The sequence below is a fragment of the Triturus cristatus genome, chromosome 10 (assembly GCF_964204655.1).
Source record: "Triturus cristatus chromosome 10, aTriCri1.1, whole genome shotgun sequence".
Classification (NCBI taxonomy): domain Eukaryota; kingdom Metazoa; phylum Chordata; class Amphibia; order Caudata; family Salamandridae; genus Triturus; species Triturus cristatus.
The window spans coordinates 370280246-370294088 of NC_140593.1; the positions used below are offsets into that span (position 1 = coordinate 370280246).

The 13843-nt window shown below is 51.4% G+C and overlaps 1 protein-coding gene across 1 annotated transcript in view; it reads left to right on the top strand.

Annotated features, from left to right (window-relative positions):
* Positions 1 to 13843, top strand: part of DNAH11 (dynein axonemal heavy chain 11) — a 3007685-nt gene that overhangs the window by 2352111 nt on the left and 641731 nt on the right. The window contains exon 66 of the mRNA XM_085631597.1: positions 329 to 533. Within this exon, the coding sequence (XP_085487723.1) occupies positions 329 to 533 (205 nt within the window). The remainder of the gene's footprint in view (positions 1 to 328; positions 534 to 13843) is intronic.

Here is a 13843-nt window from a genome sequence, read left to right on the forward strand (position 1 = left end):
AGATGAATGGAAACAACACTCCACAACAGTCTTAACCACCAGACGGCCACTTCATAATGACTTTACCTTACTGGACAAATTTTAACCCTTGCTTCCTGATTTTGGATAAATGCATTTTGTTAAAGCATATAAGCATTAAACAAATTCCATGCCATAAAACATACATGCAGTTGTGCACAGTGTAATCTGCTCTTTCTTACCATTGTTAAGGGATATTTGTATAAATCTACACAAACACAGATATTTTACATTAATGAGAATTTGAAAAATGCATGCATTTGTCTCTTCACATTTTTACTTCTGTAATGATGTCATCATTCTCAAATAGGTATATCCAGATTGGCGATAAAGAATGTGAAGTCAACCCAAACTTCCGTCTCATTCTACACACTAAGCTGGCCAACCCACATTACAAGCCCGAGCTACAGGCCCAAATGACACTGATCAACTTCACTGTCACCGCAGAAGGGCTGGAGGACCAGCTGCTGGCCGAGGTTGTTAGCGTCGAAAGACCAGACTTAGAACAGCTCAAGGTAAGGGCACTCCTGAAATGGGATCTATTGTCAAAGTCACAGACGAATACGTCAACTTCTTTGAAATTGCTGTAATAATATTTCCATGTAGATGAAAATTCCGTGATGCTCAAGAGCTTTCAGACTGTGTTTTTTATTTTATTATTGCTAGCTGAGCACTATTAACTAAGTGAAATTACAATGTGCTGACAGTGTGGGGCATTTTTCGTAAACTATTTGTCCTATTTTCTTTTGAAGAAGCGACCATAAAATGTAATTTTATATACAATTTACTTTTAAGAATCTTCTTCAACATTCAAAGAAACAGGCGACATTGGGGCGGTTCCATTATGCTTTACAATTGTATTGTGGAGCTGGTAGTGGGAAAACATCAAATCAAACATAAAGGATGACCATTCATACTTGCCAAATTGGAAAAGATTGCAAATAATTTCGATAGAACTGTGTCACAGAACCTATCTAATAGGTATATGAAAAATCAACACATGGGTCTAGCACTTTGTAAATAATGACAAGAAGAAAGGACTTCTTTATATTATTTGCAAGCCTGTCAGTACTGCACTCCTCAACAGGATGTCTTTTTCTACAATCTGCTACTCAGTAAAATTATAAAGATGGGGGTCCCGCCTGCTTGTAGAATCTCAAAGAAGTTGTAGAAAATGATGCATTCTGGTTCACTCATAGTCCGACACCCATCAACAGAAGCGGAGTGCTCTACAAAAACCAAGATCCCAGCCAGGCTCAACCTATCATTTAGGGTGGAGGGGCCTCACCTTTTGCAAACATGAAGAGTGTCGGTCAGGATGTGCAAAGTACAGCCTGAACGACACTCTTAATGTTCAGGTCAGACAGCCAGGAGCTGTACATGCACTTAATGAGCTTCCTAAGCTGAACTTTGTGGATTTCACAACCCAGTGGGCGTGACCTGCTCAGCCCGCCAAAGTGCTAGGAGGTCCTCCCCTTCATAATGAGGAGCCATGTCACTGATAGACTGGGACCTAGGCGCTTCCATTTTAAGCCCTGAAGTACCCAGGTCTGAGTGTCCAGAAGTGATGCCTTGTCACAGAGTGGGGTCAGCAGCTTCACTGACTCCATCCCACTCCTTAACAAGTTTTTGACTGCTGTCTACTATCATAGTGTCGTAAATAAAATATTACGCGCTCTGAATTTCTATATATCAATATGATCATGCATGAAGCAAGAGGCTGAGTCCGTGGTATCAGGTTCAAAAGGGCTTTATTCAAATAACTCGAGTTATAGGGAGAATAGTTCCATCACCACAAGGGATCAGGAAGGGTCTAATTCTCAGAGTATTCTCAATATTCTCAAACTTTATTCACTAAGTACAGTATATATACATTGTAATAATATACGTAAGCAGGAGTGCTTCAGGTGGAGCAAGAGAGAATGAGATAAGAGCATGTGGGTGTGTAAGTAGGCGTGAAGGTGGGCGTCCACTTGATGATAATAGGTAAGTGTCATAAGTGGGTGGATGCCTGGAGGGGGTTGCGTGATCAGCTGGAACTTTACTGGAACTTTGCCTTACTTGTGCTCAACTCGAGCATGACGTGTAACTGACGTGTGAAAGGGTTGCTATGCAACCGGGGAGTCTGGAGTCTGGAAGTGAGGCCTTCAGTGTCAGGGCGACCAGCACATCTTGTATTATCTGATATCTAAAGTCTGGAGCAGGGACTGATTTGTGACATAGGTTGCCCATCACCAAGAGCCAATGTGGCATCTATTTCTTCATTTACTGCTAAAGTCTTACATGGGGGCTATGGGCTTTTTACTGACGTGAGCTTTGCAATCGCATGAAAAGAGACAGAGAGGCTAGGCTTTCTCCTTTGCAGAGGGGTCGTGTTTATCCCTCCTTCTCCAGGCAGGAATGTGGTTTCGGTAGGAGTAAGCAGATAACCGTGCTCAATACTGTCTCGGCACCTCGGTCAGGGCCCCTTTGGCTGAGGCCCAAGTGTGCAAGGCCAAGGATACGCAGCTGCAGCTTTCAGAGCGTTCTGAGGCCTGAAACCTCTTTTCGGCTCTGGCTCTGGCTGAGCCACAATAATGGAAATGCGGGAAAACATGATGCAAAACGTGTAGGCCTCAGAGCAGATTTGTCGTTTCTCTCATGGGAGACTGGATTATGGCAGGCCACGTTATAGCATAAGCATCATGATAGACAGGCCATGGAGGGGAAATACATAGGTTACATGTATGTGCACATGAGTGACGGGAAACACACGGGGACACATAGGCCTTATAATTTTAATTTCCTCATTCCCTCCTTGTCCCCTAGTGGACCCTCATGTCACATCTATTCTCATGAGACAGTCGATCTGTTCTTGCAGCATTATTTTTCCATTTTCAATGCTCTGTAAATGGGGATGTGGAACACATGCAGTAGCACACAGGCCGCAAATGGCCGGGCCACACTGCAGACATAGGCAACAACTGAATATCATCAGTAGTATTAGTCCACAGACGGTCAACACTTTCCATCCCCATGCCGATATAACTTCCCAGAGCCAACTGGACCAAGTCCACGTGCCTGGGTCTTGGTGTATGCTTTGGGCGATCTTGTGGAGTCTTGTTATTGCTTTGTATACAGACGGTGCGTTATTAGGAATGAAAACGCAACAGCTGGAACCGATGACCCTACAGGCCCCGCCCCTATCCGCTAGGATGACGTCAAGAACAAGACGATTCTGAAGAACGACCATTCTCATAGCAGACTGTTCCTGGGTCAAGTTCCCCAGGGCTGATGCAGTCTCATTAGCAACTGTTTCTAGAATCCTTGTTAGTCTGCGGATAAGTTTACTATTCTGGACGGGACCTATGAAGAAAAAGAATCCTTTGTTGAAATCTGTATATTGCTCCCAAGCTGTTTCAGTCTGGTCAATGCCGGAGGCATCGAGCCCTCGTCTGAGTCTGATAAGTGCTAGTTGGAGATTTTGATGATAGTTCGATGGGGCCAAGAAAACCGGTGGTAAAAGAAATGATATATAGCACGTCCCACCCCAGTCTAAGGGCAGTTGCACATAGGCTGTCTGGCCACAAATAAAGTAGGTGTGTCGTGATGCTCTGAAGTAAGACTTTCCTTTGTCTTTAAACACTAGTATAGTGTTACACTCGCTGTGCCCCAAATGTACACAAGTTCCCTTTTACTGGCAGGACTGTAATTGAGGATGGACCTAAATTGTGTATGGGCTTGACATTCAACACTATAAAGTCGAGGGTCACATTTCCTTGCAGATACTCTTCATTTTCTAGATCTGTACCTTTCCTTTGGGGAAGACCTTCTTCATCTGGGAAACATGCTTTATTCATGACTTTATTCAGGTTACCCCATACCCAGTCGCCCCTACACTCCTTGTCTTGACATTCTTTGGCATCACCGTTGATGGATGTCATTAAGGCAAACCATGCTCCGCAAGAACCATTATGGGAGAATGGAAAAGGGAAAAGAGGCAACACTCCCTTCACCTTCTGATACGGGGGAAATTGGCCACAGACCCAGCAGTCTGTAGCATTGCTAGTCTGATGTGAATGGTGCAGCATCTGAATAAAGGTATTGTTGCGTAAGGCAAGTCGATACGATAGCTCATGGGATGGCAGATCACTAAATGTGTGCATTATAGTATCATTAGTGGAAGAGTGTAAGAGTGAGGCAATAGGAGGAAAGATAGCATGTAGTATTAAGCTGATACATATTATCATGATGCACAGAAGAAATAGAAAAATCAAAGTCACTATACATCTACCACGTAATCTTTTACAGTATTTGCTTTTCATCTTGCTCTTTTTCTCATCAGTAGTATCCAAGATCTTATGCAAGCCAGAATACATGTTCAACCGCTTCACCACCTAGTGGACTTAATTGATCAAACGGGTTCTGACTTTTTAGATCTAAGTTTAGCTTTGTACTCCTGCTGGGGAGTCTTCTCTAGTAAAGGGGGCTCATAGTCTGAAAAGTTTATGTCCTTTTTAAACGAATCGTTATTTCCAAAGTAGCGTTTACAATGATGAAGATGAACCCATCCTTTCCGTCCTTCGACTTTAACAGCGGTCCTTGTGGTCAATAATACCAACTTGGGCGTCTTCCACCTCGGCTCAAGAGGGCTCGTTCTATCAAAGTTCCGTATTAATACGTAATCCCCAGGAGCGAGGGAATGTTCCTTGACCTGGGTGTTGTCAGGGAAGGCGGCAGCAACCTGCGAACGACAAGAGAGTAGTGCAGACATCAAGGAAGCCAGGTAATCTGTCAGCATGTTACTATCAACATCAGTGATCTTTTTAGGCATTGGAGTGCCCCACATATTCGGTGGTCTACCAAAGACCACTTCATAGGGAGATAAGCCTGTTCTAGAATGGGCTACCATTCGCATGTAAAAGAGGGCAACCGGCAGGGCTACCATCCAATCTACACCTTTGTCTGCGCAAATCTTTGCTAGTTTTATCTTTAAGGTCTGATTATGTCTTTCTACAAGGCCTGCTGCCTCAGGATGTCGTACACAATGGAACTTCCAGGTATACCCTAACAGAAGGGACACCTGTTTCATGAGTTCAGAGGAGAAAGGCTGACCGTTGTCGGAATATACGACACGCGGTAATCCATAACGTGGGAAAAACTCTCGCACCAATTGTCTGGCGGTAGTTACAGCAGTATAATCAGGAACTGGATAGGCTTCTGTCCATCTTGATAGTGAACATACTACTACCAGGACATATTTGTAACCTCTACATCTGTCCATTTGGATACAATCCATTTGGAGGACTTCAAAAGGATGGTCAGGTGGATGGAATCCACCTTGTTCCATCGGAATGCCTTTACCTGGATTGAATTGGCAACAGATCATACATGTTCTGACCTTTTGTTTCGCTGCTGCACGCAGGTGCTTGTTGAACCATATATTCTGTAAGCTGTCTAGCATTGCTTTCTCTGCTAAGTGTGCAGGACTATGTGCGGTATTTATGATCACTTGTACCATCGCATCAGGAAGAAACCATGTTTCTTTGCCCTTAGTCATCCAACCCTGATCAGTCAGTACCCCTCCTTGTTCCGACCATTTCTTTAATTCGTCTAGAGTAGCATGTGTCTGTATGTCTTGTACATCCTTGGAAGGATCCCTGACTGTCATGGCTTTGGTCATTGATGGTATCTGTGATTTTGTCATGTCTAGTGGGGTCTGAGCTGTCTGTTTAGCTGTTCGGTCTGCCAGATCATTGCCTTGAGAAACGGTATCTGTGGCTTTAGTATGTGCTTTGCATTTCAGTATAGCTATGGCTGTTGGTAAATGTATAGCATCTAGAAGGGCTTGAATAAGGGGCCATGCTGTATCTTGGCCCCGTGAGAGGTCAAGAAACCTCTTTCCCTCCATAGTACTCTGAAGTCATGAACTACCCCATATGCGTATTGTGAGTCAGTGTAAATGTTTACTCTCAGGTGCTTAGCTCTTATGCACGCTTGTGTCAGAGCGATGAGCTCTGCTGCTTGTGCTGACAGTATGTCTATTCTTTTAGTCTCTATGATTTCAGTAGCAGTGGTCACTGCATATGCTGCCACTAATTCTCCCGCCCCCGTCCTCATACATGAACCGTCAACATAGAGTGTTAGGTCAGGGTCTGGGAGTGCAACATCTGTCAAGTCTTTTATTTTTTTTTTTTTAAACCTTTATTGCATAGTTCAAATTGTACACAGCTTGTAACCTACATCCTGCTTTGATACAGGCCGGTAGCGACAACTCAGCATCTAGAGTGATAAGCATTGCAGGGCAAGTATCGATCACTTAACACAGCTCTTATGCCTACAACCCTTATGGGCCGGCAGCAGAATAGAAATAACCAATTACCTATGTGGAAAGCGAGTGCATAGGAGAAAGCCAGATGAGGTCAAACATGGAGTAGTCTAGGTTCGATTATCTATATTAACTAACTCAACGAAATCACAACAGCAAAACCCTCCCAGGGTGTGCCCACCATACTCAGTATGTGGAATGCCGTATCTTACAGCACGGGGCTGCGGCACCGCGCAGCACATCACGGAAGAAAGTAGGAGCAGGAAGGGGCGCAGCGCAGTCCCGGCCAGCAACGCCGCTGTTCTGGGAGGGGGGGGTGGGGGGGGTAGATATGAACCAGTCGGGAAGCCAAGAAAGTGGAGTTACCATTTAGGATGCCATGCCATCCATCCCAGTAGGGAGCAAGGGGCACCAGTCCCCGGAGCCAGGGGGGGACCGCAGAGCCCCCGCCCATCTCCCCCGAGCCGCGATTCTGCGATATGTGAGTACCCTGGAGAGCGTGCAGCCGACCCGGATGTGTCAAGTGGCGTCGTGTGCGGTGCGTGCCAGGAGAGGGGGGGGGGGAAGCTGGGTGAGGGGAGACAGCAGCGAGGAGCGCAACTGGGGCTAGGTGTAGGTCAGTTTGAAACGGGCAGGTCATCCCCCCCCGAACCTCCACGCGGGCTCCCTCCCGCCTCAGTCGCGTCCGGAGGGCGTAAAAGATATGCCTTGAGGGGCCCCCATAAGTCTTTGGGACGAGACTTGCGGGGTAACAAGTCCGCGTAATTGTGAAGTTGTTCCTGCCAGGTCGACATTGATGACAGCCAAGTCTTAAATTTGGGCGCTCGTCCACGTCCCCATCTGCACGCCACGTGCCGTTTAGCCAGCAAGAGCCCCAGCGCGAGGAACCTCCGATGTGCCTTTAGCTCGGGGCAGGAGCGACCCAGGAGGGCAACGGCAGGGCAGGGCGCTATGTCCAGCCCAACCATCACCGACAGGGCAGCAAACACCTCAGTCCAATACGTAGCAACTGCACGGCAGGACTACGCCAGATGTATAAAATCCGCACCCGGTCCTCGGCACCGCTGACAGCGGTCGTCATCTCGGAGTCCAAAGCGGTACAATTTGGCAGGGGTATAATAAAGTCGATGCAGAAATTTATAATGCACCAATCGAAGACGCGCATTTCCCGTCACTGCAGTGATGTGGGTGCAGCTGTCCTCCCACTGGTCATCCGACATGGGAGCGCCCAGATCACCGTCCCAATCCCTCCGCGCCCTGAGCGAGGGGGGGGTGGGAGCCGCCTGCACGTGTGTATATAGCAGAGAGACCACATGCGTCGGGGCAGGAGTCTGGAGCAGGGCATGTAATGGCGCCACAGTCTCCGGCTCAGCAGGGAACTGCGGCGTGACAGCCCTGATATTTTGCCGAAGGCGGACGTAGAGGAACGTGTCCATTGCCGATGGGGTAGCGTCCCCAAAAAAGTGCGCAGCCGAGCGAAAGCTCCCCTGGTGGTATAGGTCTCCCCACGGGTGGATCGCCAACCGAGTAAGCATTCGGCATCCCAGCTCCTCGCAAGTAACACTCAGTCTGGGGTCATGCGCCAGGACCATACGGGGAGAATATAGAAATTTGACATCCATGTAGTCTGCGAGGCGCCTCCAGGCCTGTACTGTGCAATCGACCGTAGTGGGGTCACGGGTCCCCGGAGGAACCACTGTGTATAGATACCCCGATGGTTGCGCAGGCCTCATGAACCCATCTTCAACTGCAAGGTGGGCCATAAAGGGGGGAGGGTGGAGCCAGTAAACCGCGAAGTGGCCCTGGGCGCAGTCATAATATTTCTGGAAATTCGGGACGTCGAGCCCTCCCTGATGATAGGGCAACATAAGTGTCCTTAGTCCGATCCGGGCCTGCTTCCCACCCCAGATTAGTCGAGAAACCTGGGAGTTCAGGGTCTTGAAAAAGTATGTCCCCGGGTTATAGGGGATGTTGGTAAATAGGTATAACAATTTGGGTAGTACCACCATCTTGATCAGGGAGATGCGTCCCGCCATGGACGGGGGAGGTGGATCCACTGTGTGATTTGATCCGAGAGTTTATCCAGGACAGTCCCGTAGTTAGCCCGTATCATGGTTTCCTTGTTCCTGGTCACCCGTATCCCCAGATAAGTGAGTTCGTCCGCTTCCCACACCAAGGGATAGTCCAACGGGAACCGCGGAGTACTGTCCGTCAGGGGGAATAAAGCAGACTTCGCCCAGTTAATTTGTACGCCCGCTATGGCTCCAAATTTAGTCACCGCCCGCAGTAGTGGGTTAAGATTTTCTCGCGGCTTGTGGACAAACAGGGTCATATCGTCCGCATATAGCGCGATAAGGAGTTGGCGCTCCGGATAAATAAGAGAGCGGTGTTTGTGGTGTTGTCGTAGTTTGGCCGCTAACGGCTCTATGGCAATGGCAAACAAGACGGGAGAGAGGGGGCATCCCTGGCGGGTGCCTCTGTGAATGGTGAAGGGGGCAGAGCGTGACCCATTCAGCAGAACCGTGGCCTGAGGATGTCGATATAACAACCGGATCCAGTCTAGGAAATTAAAGGGCACTCCCATCCGCTCCAACAACGCCAAAAGATAGTCCCACTCCAGAGTGTCGAACGCCTTGGTGGCGTCCAGGAAAACCGCCGCGGCTTCACAACTGGGGTCAATATCCTGCAATACCGCTTGCAGGGTGCGCAAATTGTGGGAGGTCGCTCGGTTGGGCACGAAACCGGCCTGGTCGGGAAGGACAAGACGTTCCATAAGCAGATTAAGGCGCGTGGCCAGCACTTTAGCAAGGATCTTGCTATCCGTGTTCAATAAGGAGAGGGGTCGATAAGAGTCGCAATGTTCCGGGGGCTTACCCGGTTTCAGCAGAGATGTGATTAGGGCTTCGCGCATCGTTCCCGGCAGGATGCCCTCCTCCAAGGCAGAGTAGTACACCCTTTTCAGTATAGGGGCAAGAACATGAATGAAGGCTTTATAAAAGTCTATCGGCAAGCCGTCCGAACCCGGCGCCTTGCCAGATTTCATAGACATGATAGCCTCCTTTATCTCATCAAGTTCGAGTTCGTGGTGCAGGAATTTCTGCTGGGATGGTCCCAGCCACGCTATCGCGGTGTCTTCCAGGTAATCCTGCAGGACTATCGGAGTAGTCCTGTGAGAGGTGTATAAACCTACATAATGGTCGGTAAGGACTTGAAGCTGGGCCGAAAGGTCCCTCTGTGGAACTCCCTGGCCATCTAGCAGGGTGGAAACGTAATTTCGATACCTAGGGGGACGGACCGCAACGGCCAAAGCTCTGCCGGGTCTGTCGCCCTCCCCATGTATCCGTGCTAAATAAGGCTTCCCCAGGAATTTACACTCCTTGGCAGCCGCGTCAGAGTATTCGGTCACTTTTTCCCGCAGACGCGCCGCGACAGTGCGATCATGTGGGGCCCGTACCATTTCTTGTTCCAAGAGGAGTAGTTCAGCTTCACGTTTGCGTACGTCCCCGCGTAGAACCTTAAGAACCCCCCCCCCCCTTCGCAATGCACCAACCCCGCACAGTAACCTTGAAAGCCTCCCATACCGTAGTGAATTGGGAGACTGAGTCAGCATTACGATCAAAAAAGTCAGTGATGTCATCCTCCATTTCTGCCATAAAGGCAGGATCCGTGAGGTGCGCGGGGTTGAGACGCCAGCTCAGGTATGGGGAGGTGTCAAGGGGAACGCGGAGCGACAGTAAGACAGGGGAATGATCGGAGAAGGTCCGGGCAAGGTGACATGCCCTGAGCTGCCATGGGGCGAGACCCGCTGAAAGGAAAATATAATCGAGACGGGCCCAGGAAGAGTGCACAGCGGAGTGATGGGTGCCCTGACGAAGCGTCGGATGAAGGTGTCGCCACGCGTCTACCAGCTGGTGCTGGTCCGCTAAGTATGCCAAGTTGCGCTGGGTTTGCGAGTAGTGTGATGGCTGTGGGTGTGACCTGTCCATCGCGGGGCTAAGGGCGGTGTTGAAGTCCCCCCCCAGTACTACATGAGAGATACCCAGCGTGTGTATCTTCCCCCAAAGATTCAGGAGCGGAGCCGGGTCATCCACGTTGGGGCCATAGTAACAGGCAAACAGTATGGTGTGTGAGTGTAGTGTCCCCCAGATCATGCAATATCTGCCACACGTCCCCACCTCAGTACCCGCTGGTATAAACCCCACCCCACCCCACGCCGCACCAATATGGTCACCCCTCTCGCGTAAGTCGAATAAGATGAAAAGACCCTGCACGCAGCCCATCTCGACGCGAAGGGGGGGCTTCCTCCCGGCCACAAGTGCGTCTCCTGAAGCATGGCAACAGATACTTTATGCCTATCTAGGTAGCCCAGGACTTGGCAACGTTTTCTCGGGTCATTCAGCCCCCTCACGTTCCAGGAGACTAACTGAAACTGTTGTTCTGGTTCAGTGTTCTCTACGCTCCCCATGGATCCAAGCACAATAGCACCTGACCAGCAGACCCAGCCTGGGACAAGTCATAGCAAGCATGGTAACGATATATAAGGACATTCTTGGGGATAACTTCTAATACCCAACTCCACCCATCAGTAACTGGGGAGTACGTGATAGGAAATCGAAAGCAGAATACATGCCCACCCACACCGGCAACCCCAACTGGCCGGGAATAAGGACCCCACCCCGCCCACCCATTCCCAAACAATATCATCCCAACTAAAAAAACCTGAAGAGCAGCATCCCCTGCCCCACATGGGGGGGGGGGTGCAATGGGGTTCGCCCGACGGGGGGATAGTGCCCAGGGGGCGCCCAACCAGCCTCCCATCTCCCTACTTACACCCACGAGAGCCAGATAGCTAATCCAGCATCTCAATGTGGGACGGAGATGGGTAACCGGGCACATACATCTATAATTACCGGCCCAGGCAGTGATAACAATAGAGGGTTACCTCACCGGGGCGTGTAGCAGTTCAAGCAGATGTATGCAGTAGTGGCACCTAAGAATGTCAGTATCCGTACAGTGTGAGGGGTCAGTCCTGCTGTGCCAGTGGAGAGGACGATCTAGAGCGGCGTTGTCCATCTCCACCTCGAGCGTGGTCCCTCTTGTGGCGTGTGAGAAAGTCTTCCACCTGCTGAGGCTGCTGAAAGAAGAGTTGTTTACCATTGTGTGTTATTTTCAGTTTCGCTGGATACAACATGGCGTAAGGTATCTCCTGTGATTGCAATTTCTTCTTGACCGCTGCGAATTTACGCCGAGATTCCTGGACGGTGGCGGTGAAATCGGGAAAGAAGGATAAGGTTTCATTGCCGTAGCGCACGGTGCCCACCTCCCGCGCCCGGCGTAGTACGGCATCTCTGTCCCTGTAGTTCAGGAATCGGGCGATGATGGGACGCGGGAGGGCTCCAGGTGGAGGGCGGGTGGCCAAGGATCTGTGTGCCCTCTCAACGATAAGGTGTGGGGAAAAGGAGTCCCTACCGAAGAGTTCAATCACCAGGTTTTCAACAAAGGTCTCAACCTTTCCAGTATTTGTGGATTCTGCCAGGCCTAGGATGCGAACGTTATTGCGTCGGGAACGGGCCTCTAGGTCCTCATTCTTGTCAGCGATAACTTTGAGGAGCCTGTCCATCTGTGTCATCTGCTTGCCCGAGGCGGCAGCGCCGTCCTCGAGGGATGATATCCGCTCCTCCGTCTCACGGATACGGGCGTCATATGGATCCAGTTTAGCCACAACTCCCTCCAGTCTGGCATTCATACTGTCAGTTTTGGAGTCGATTGAAGAGAGGCTTTGTTTCATGCCCAGCAGGAGGGACTTCCAGTCTGCGTCCGGGGCCTCATCGAGCGGGGGTCCCCCCTCCGCGCCACCCGACGGGGGGGGTTTCTTTTGGCCTCATAAGGCAGTTTGGACTGGCGGGCGTCGCTGCGGCCCATGTTGCGATGAGGTGTCGGCCCCTCCGTTAGTCCGGCCACTCCGCCAGGGGAGGAGACCTGGTCGGGATCCAAGAGGGAGGGCCCAGTCGGCAATCGAGACCGGTCCCTAGGCAACCGGCAGGCGAAGGGGTCCCGGAACCTCCAGATTCAGGCCAGCGTCCGGTAGGGGCAATGGCGGCCGCGCCAATGCGGGCGAAAGGGTGTGGACAACAGAGGTCGTCGCAGGCCTAGCCGGGAGTCCGCCGAGCAGTCCGGGCCCAGACTGGGGGCAGAGGCCCTATGGCTCCGGGGAAGGCAGCGGTATTGTCAGGTCCCCTTCGTACCACAGTCAGGGGCTCCGACGTCAGCAAAGCGGGCCATAGGCGCAGTGGACGAAAGGACCAGACCCCAGCAGGAGACCCATGCGGCAAACTCAGATGGTCGGGCCCCAATGTAGTTCACACCGTAGCGGCCCCCCCTCAGGGTCCGCCACACACCCACGGGCGATGATCAGGAAGGCCGCAATGGATGGGGGGAGCACGTTTCAGGGGGGGGGGAGCCAGTCCAGGCCGCGGTAGCGCCTCAGGCCTCAAGCAGAGTGGAGGAGGAGGGGGCAATGAGGGTCCAGCCAGGCCGGGGGAAGGCAGCACGATGAAGCAGGCAAGCAGACAAGTAGACAAGATGGCGGCTAGGATGCGGCCGACTCCCCGGGGTCCCGCGTACACATCCAGTCAGCGGCGGCCCAGCTCCACCTCTTCAGCGGAAGGCAATGCAAGGTCTCAGGCACTTCACCCGGGACCACAGGGCGACCGGCAGCAGGCGATCCCGGCTGGAGCAGTGTAACGGGTCCCAGTATCGTGTGGCACAGGACAGTACCTTCGGGATGGGTGCACCCTCATGCGGCGGTCCGGAGCAGTCGCCAACGGCCCGCAGGGAACCGCAATGCGTCCCACTCCTCAGCTCCCCTCATCCGGGCGGCGGTCATGCATCGGCGCTGTAGGCAGCTCGGTGCCCCCTCCGCATCAATCCAGCGCCCGCAACCGGCCTCCGTAGCAGCAGTCCGGGGCAGGCCTTCGATCCCCGGGGTCTCCCAGCGGGCAGCAGCCGGCCAAGTCAGGTCTCGCGCCGGGGCCGTCTCCCGCCCTCCAGCACACCTGCGAGTATCTCGGCTCACCGATGCGCGAGCGCCTCGAGTTTTGCACCGCTGGAGTCCGCAGGCTCTCACCAATGCAGCGGTGAGGGTTGTGGGTGAATCAGACCGGTCAGGATTGCTTGAAGTGTGTTGGTAATGCCCGGTCGGGCGGGAGCCTCACTACAGTGCGGCCATGTTGGTTTAGCGCCACCTAGCGCCCCCCCAACATCTGTCAAGTCTTGTCTTGGTTTAGTCACGGTATGTATTACTTCAACACAGTCATGTGGGGAAACGTTTTCTGTACTGGAGGGCAAAAGAGTAGCAGGATTCAGTATGTTGCATCGCCTGATCTCTATGTGTGGTTGAAATAACGTCAGCTCATAACCTGTCAGTCTCGCTACCGTCAGGTGTTGGGTTTGTGTTCGGTTCAAAAGAACCTCTACTGCGTGTGGTACTTGTACTGTCAGGGGGTGGCCCAGCACTAT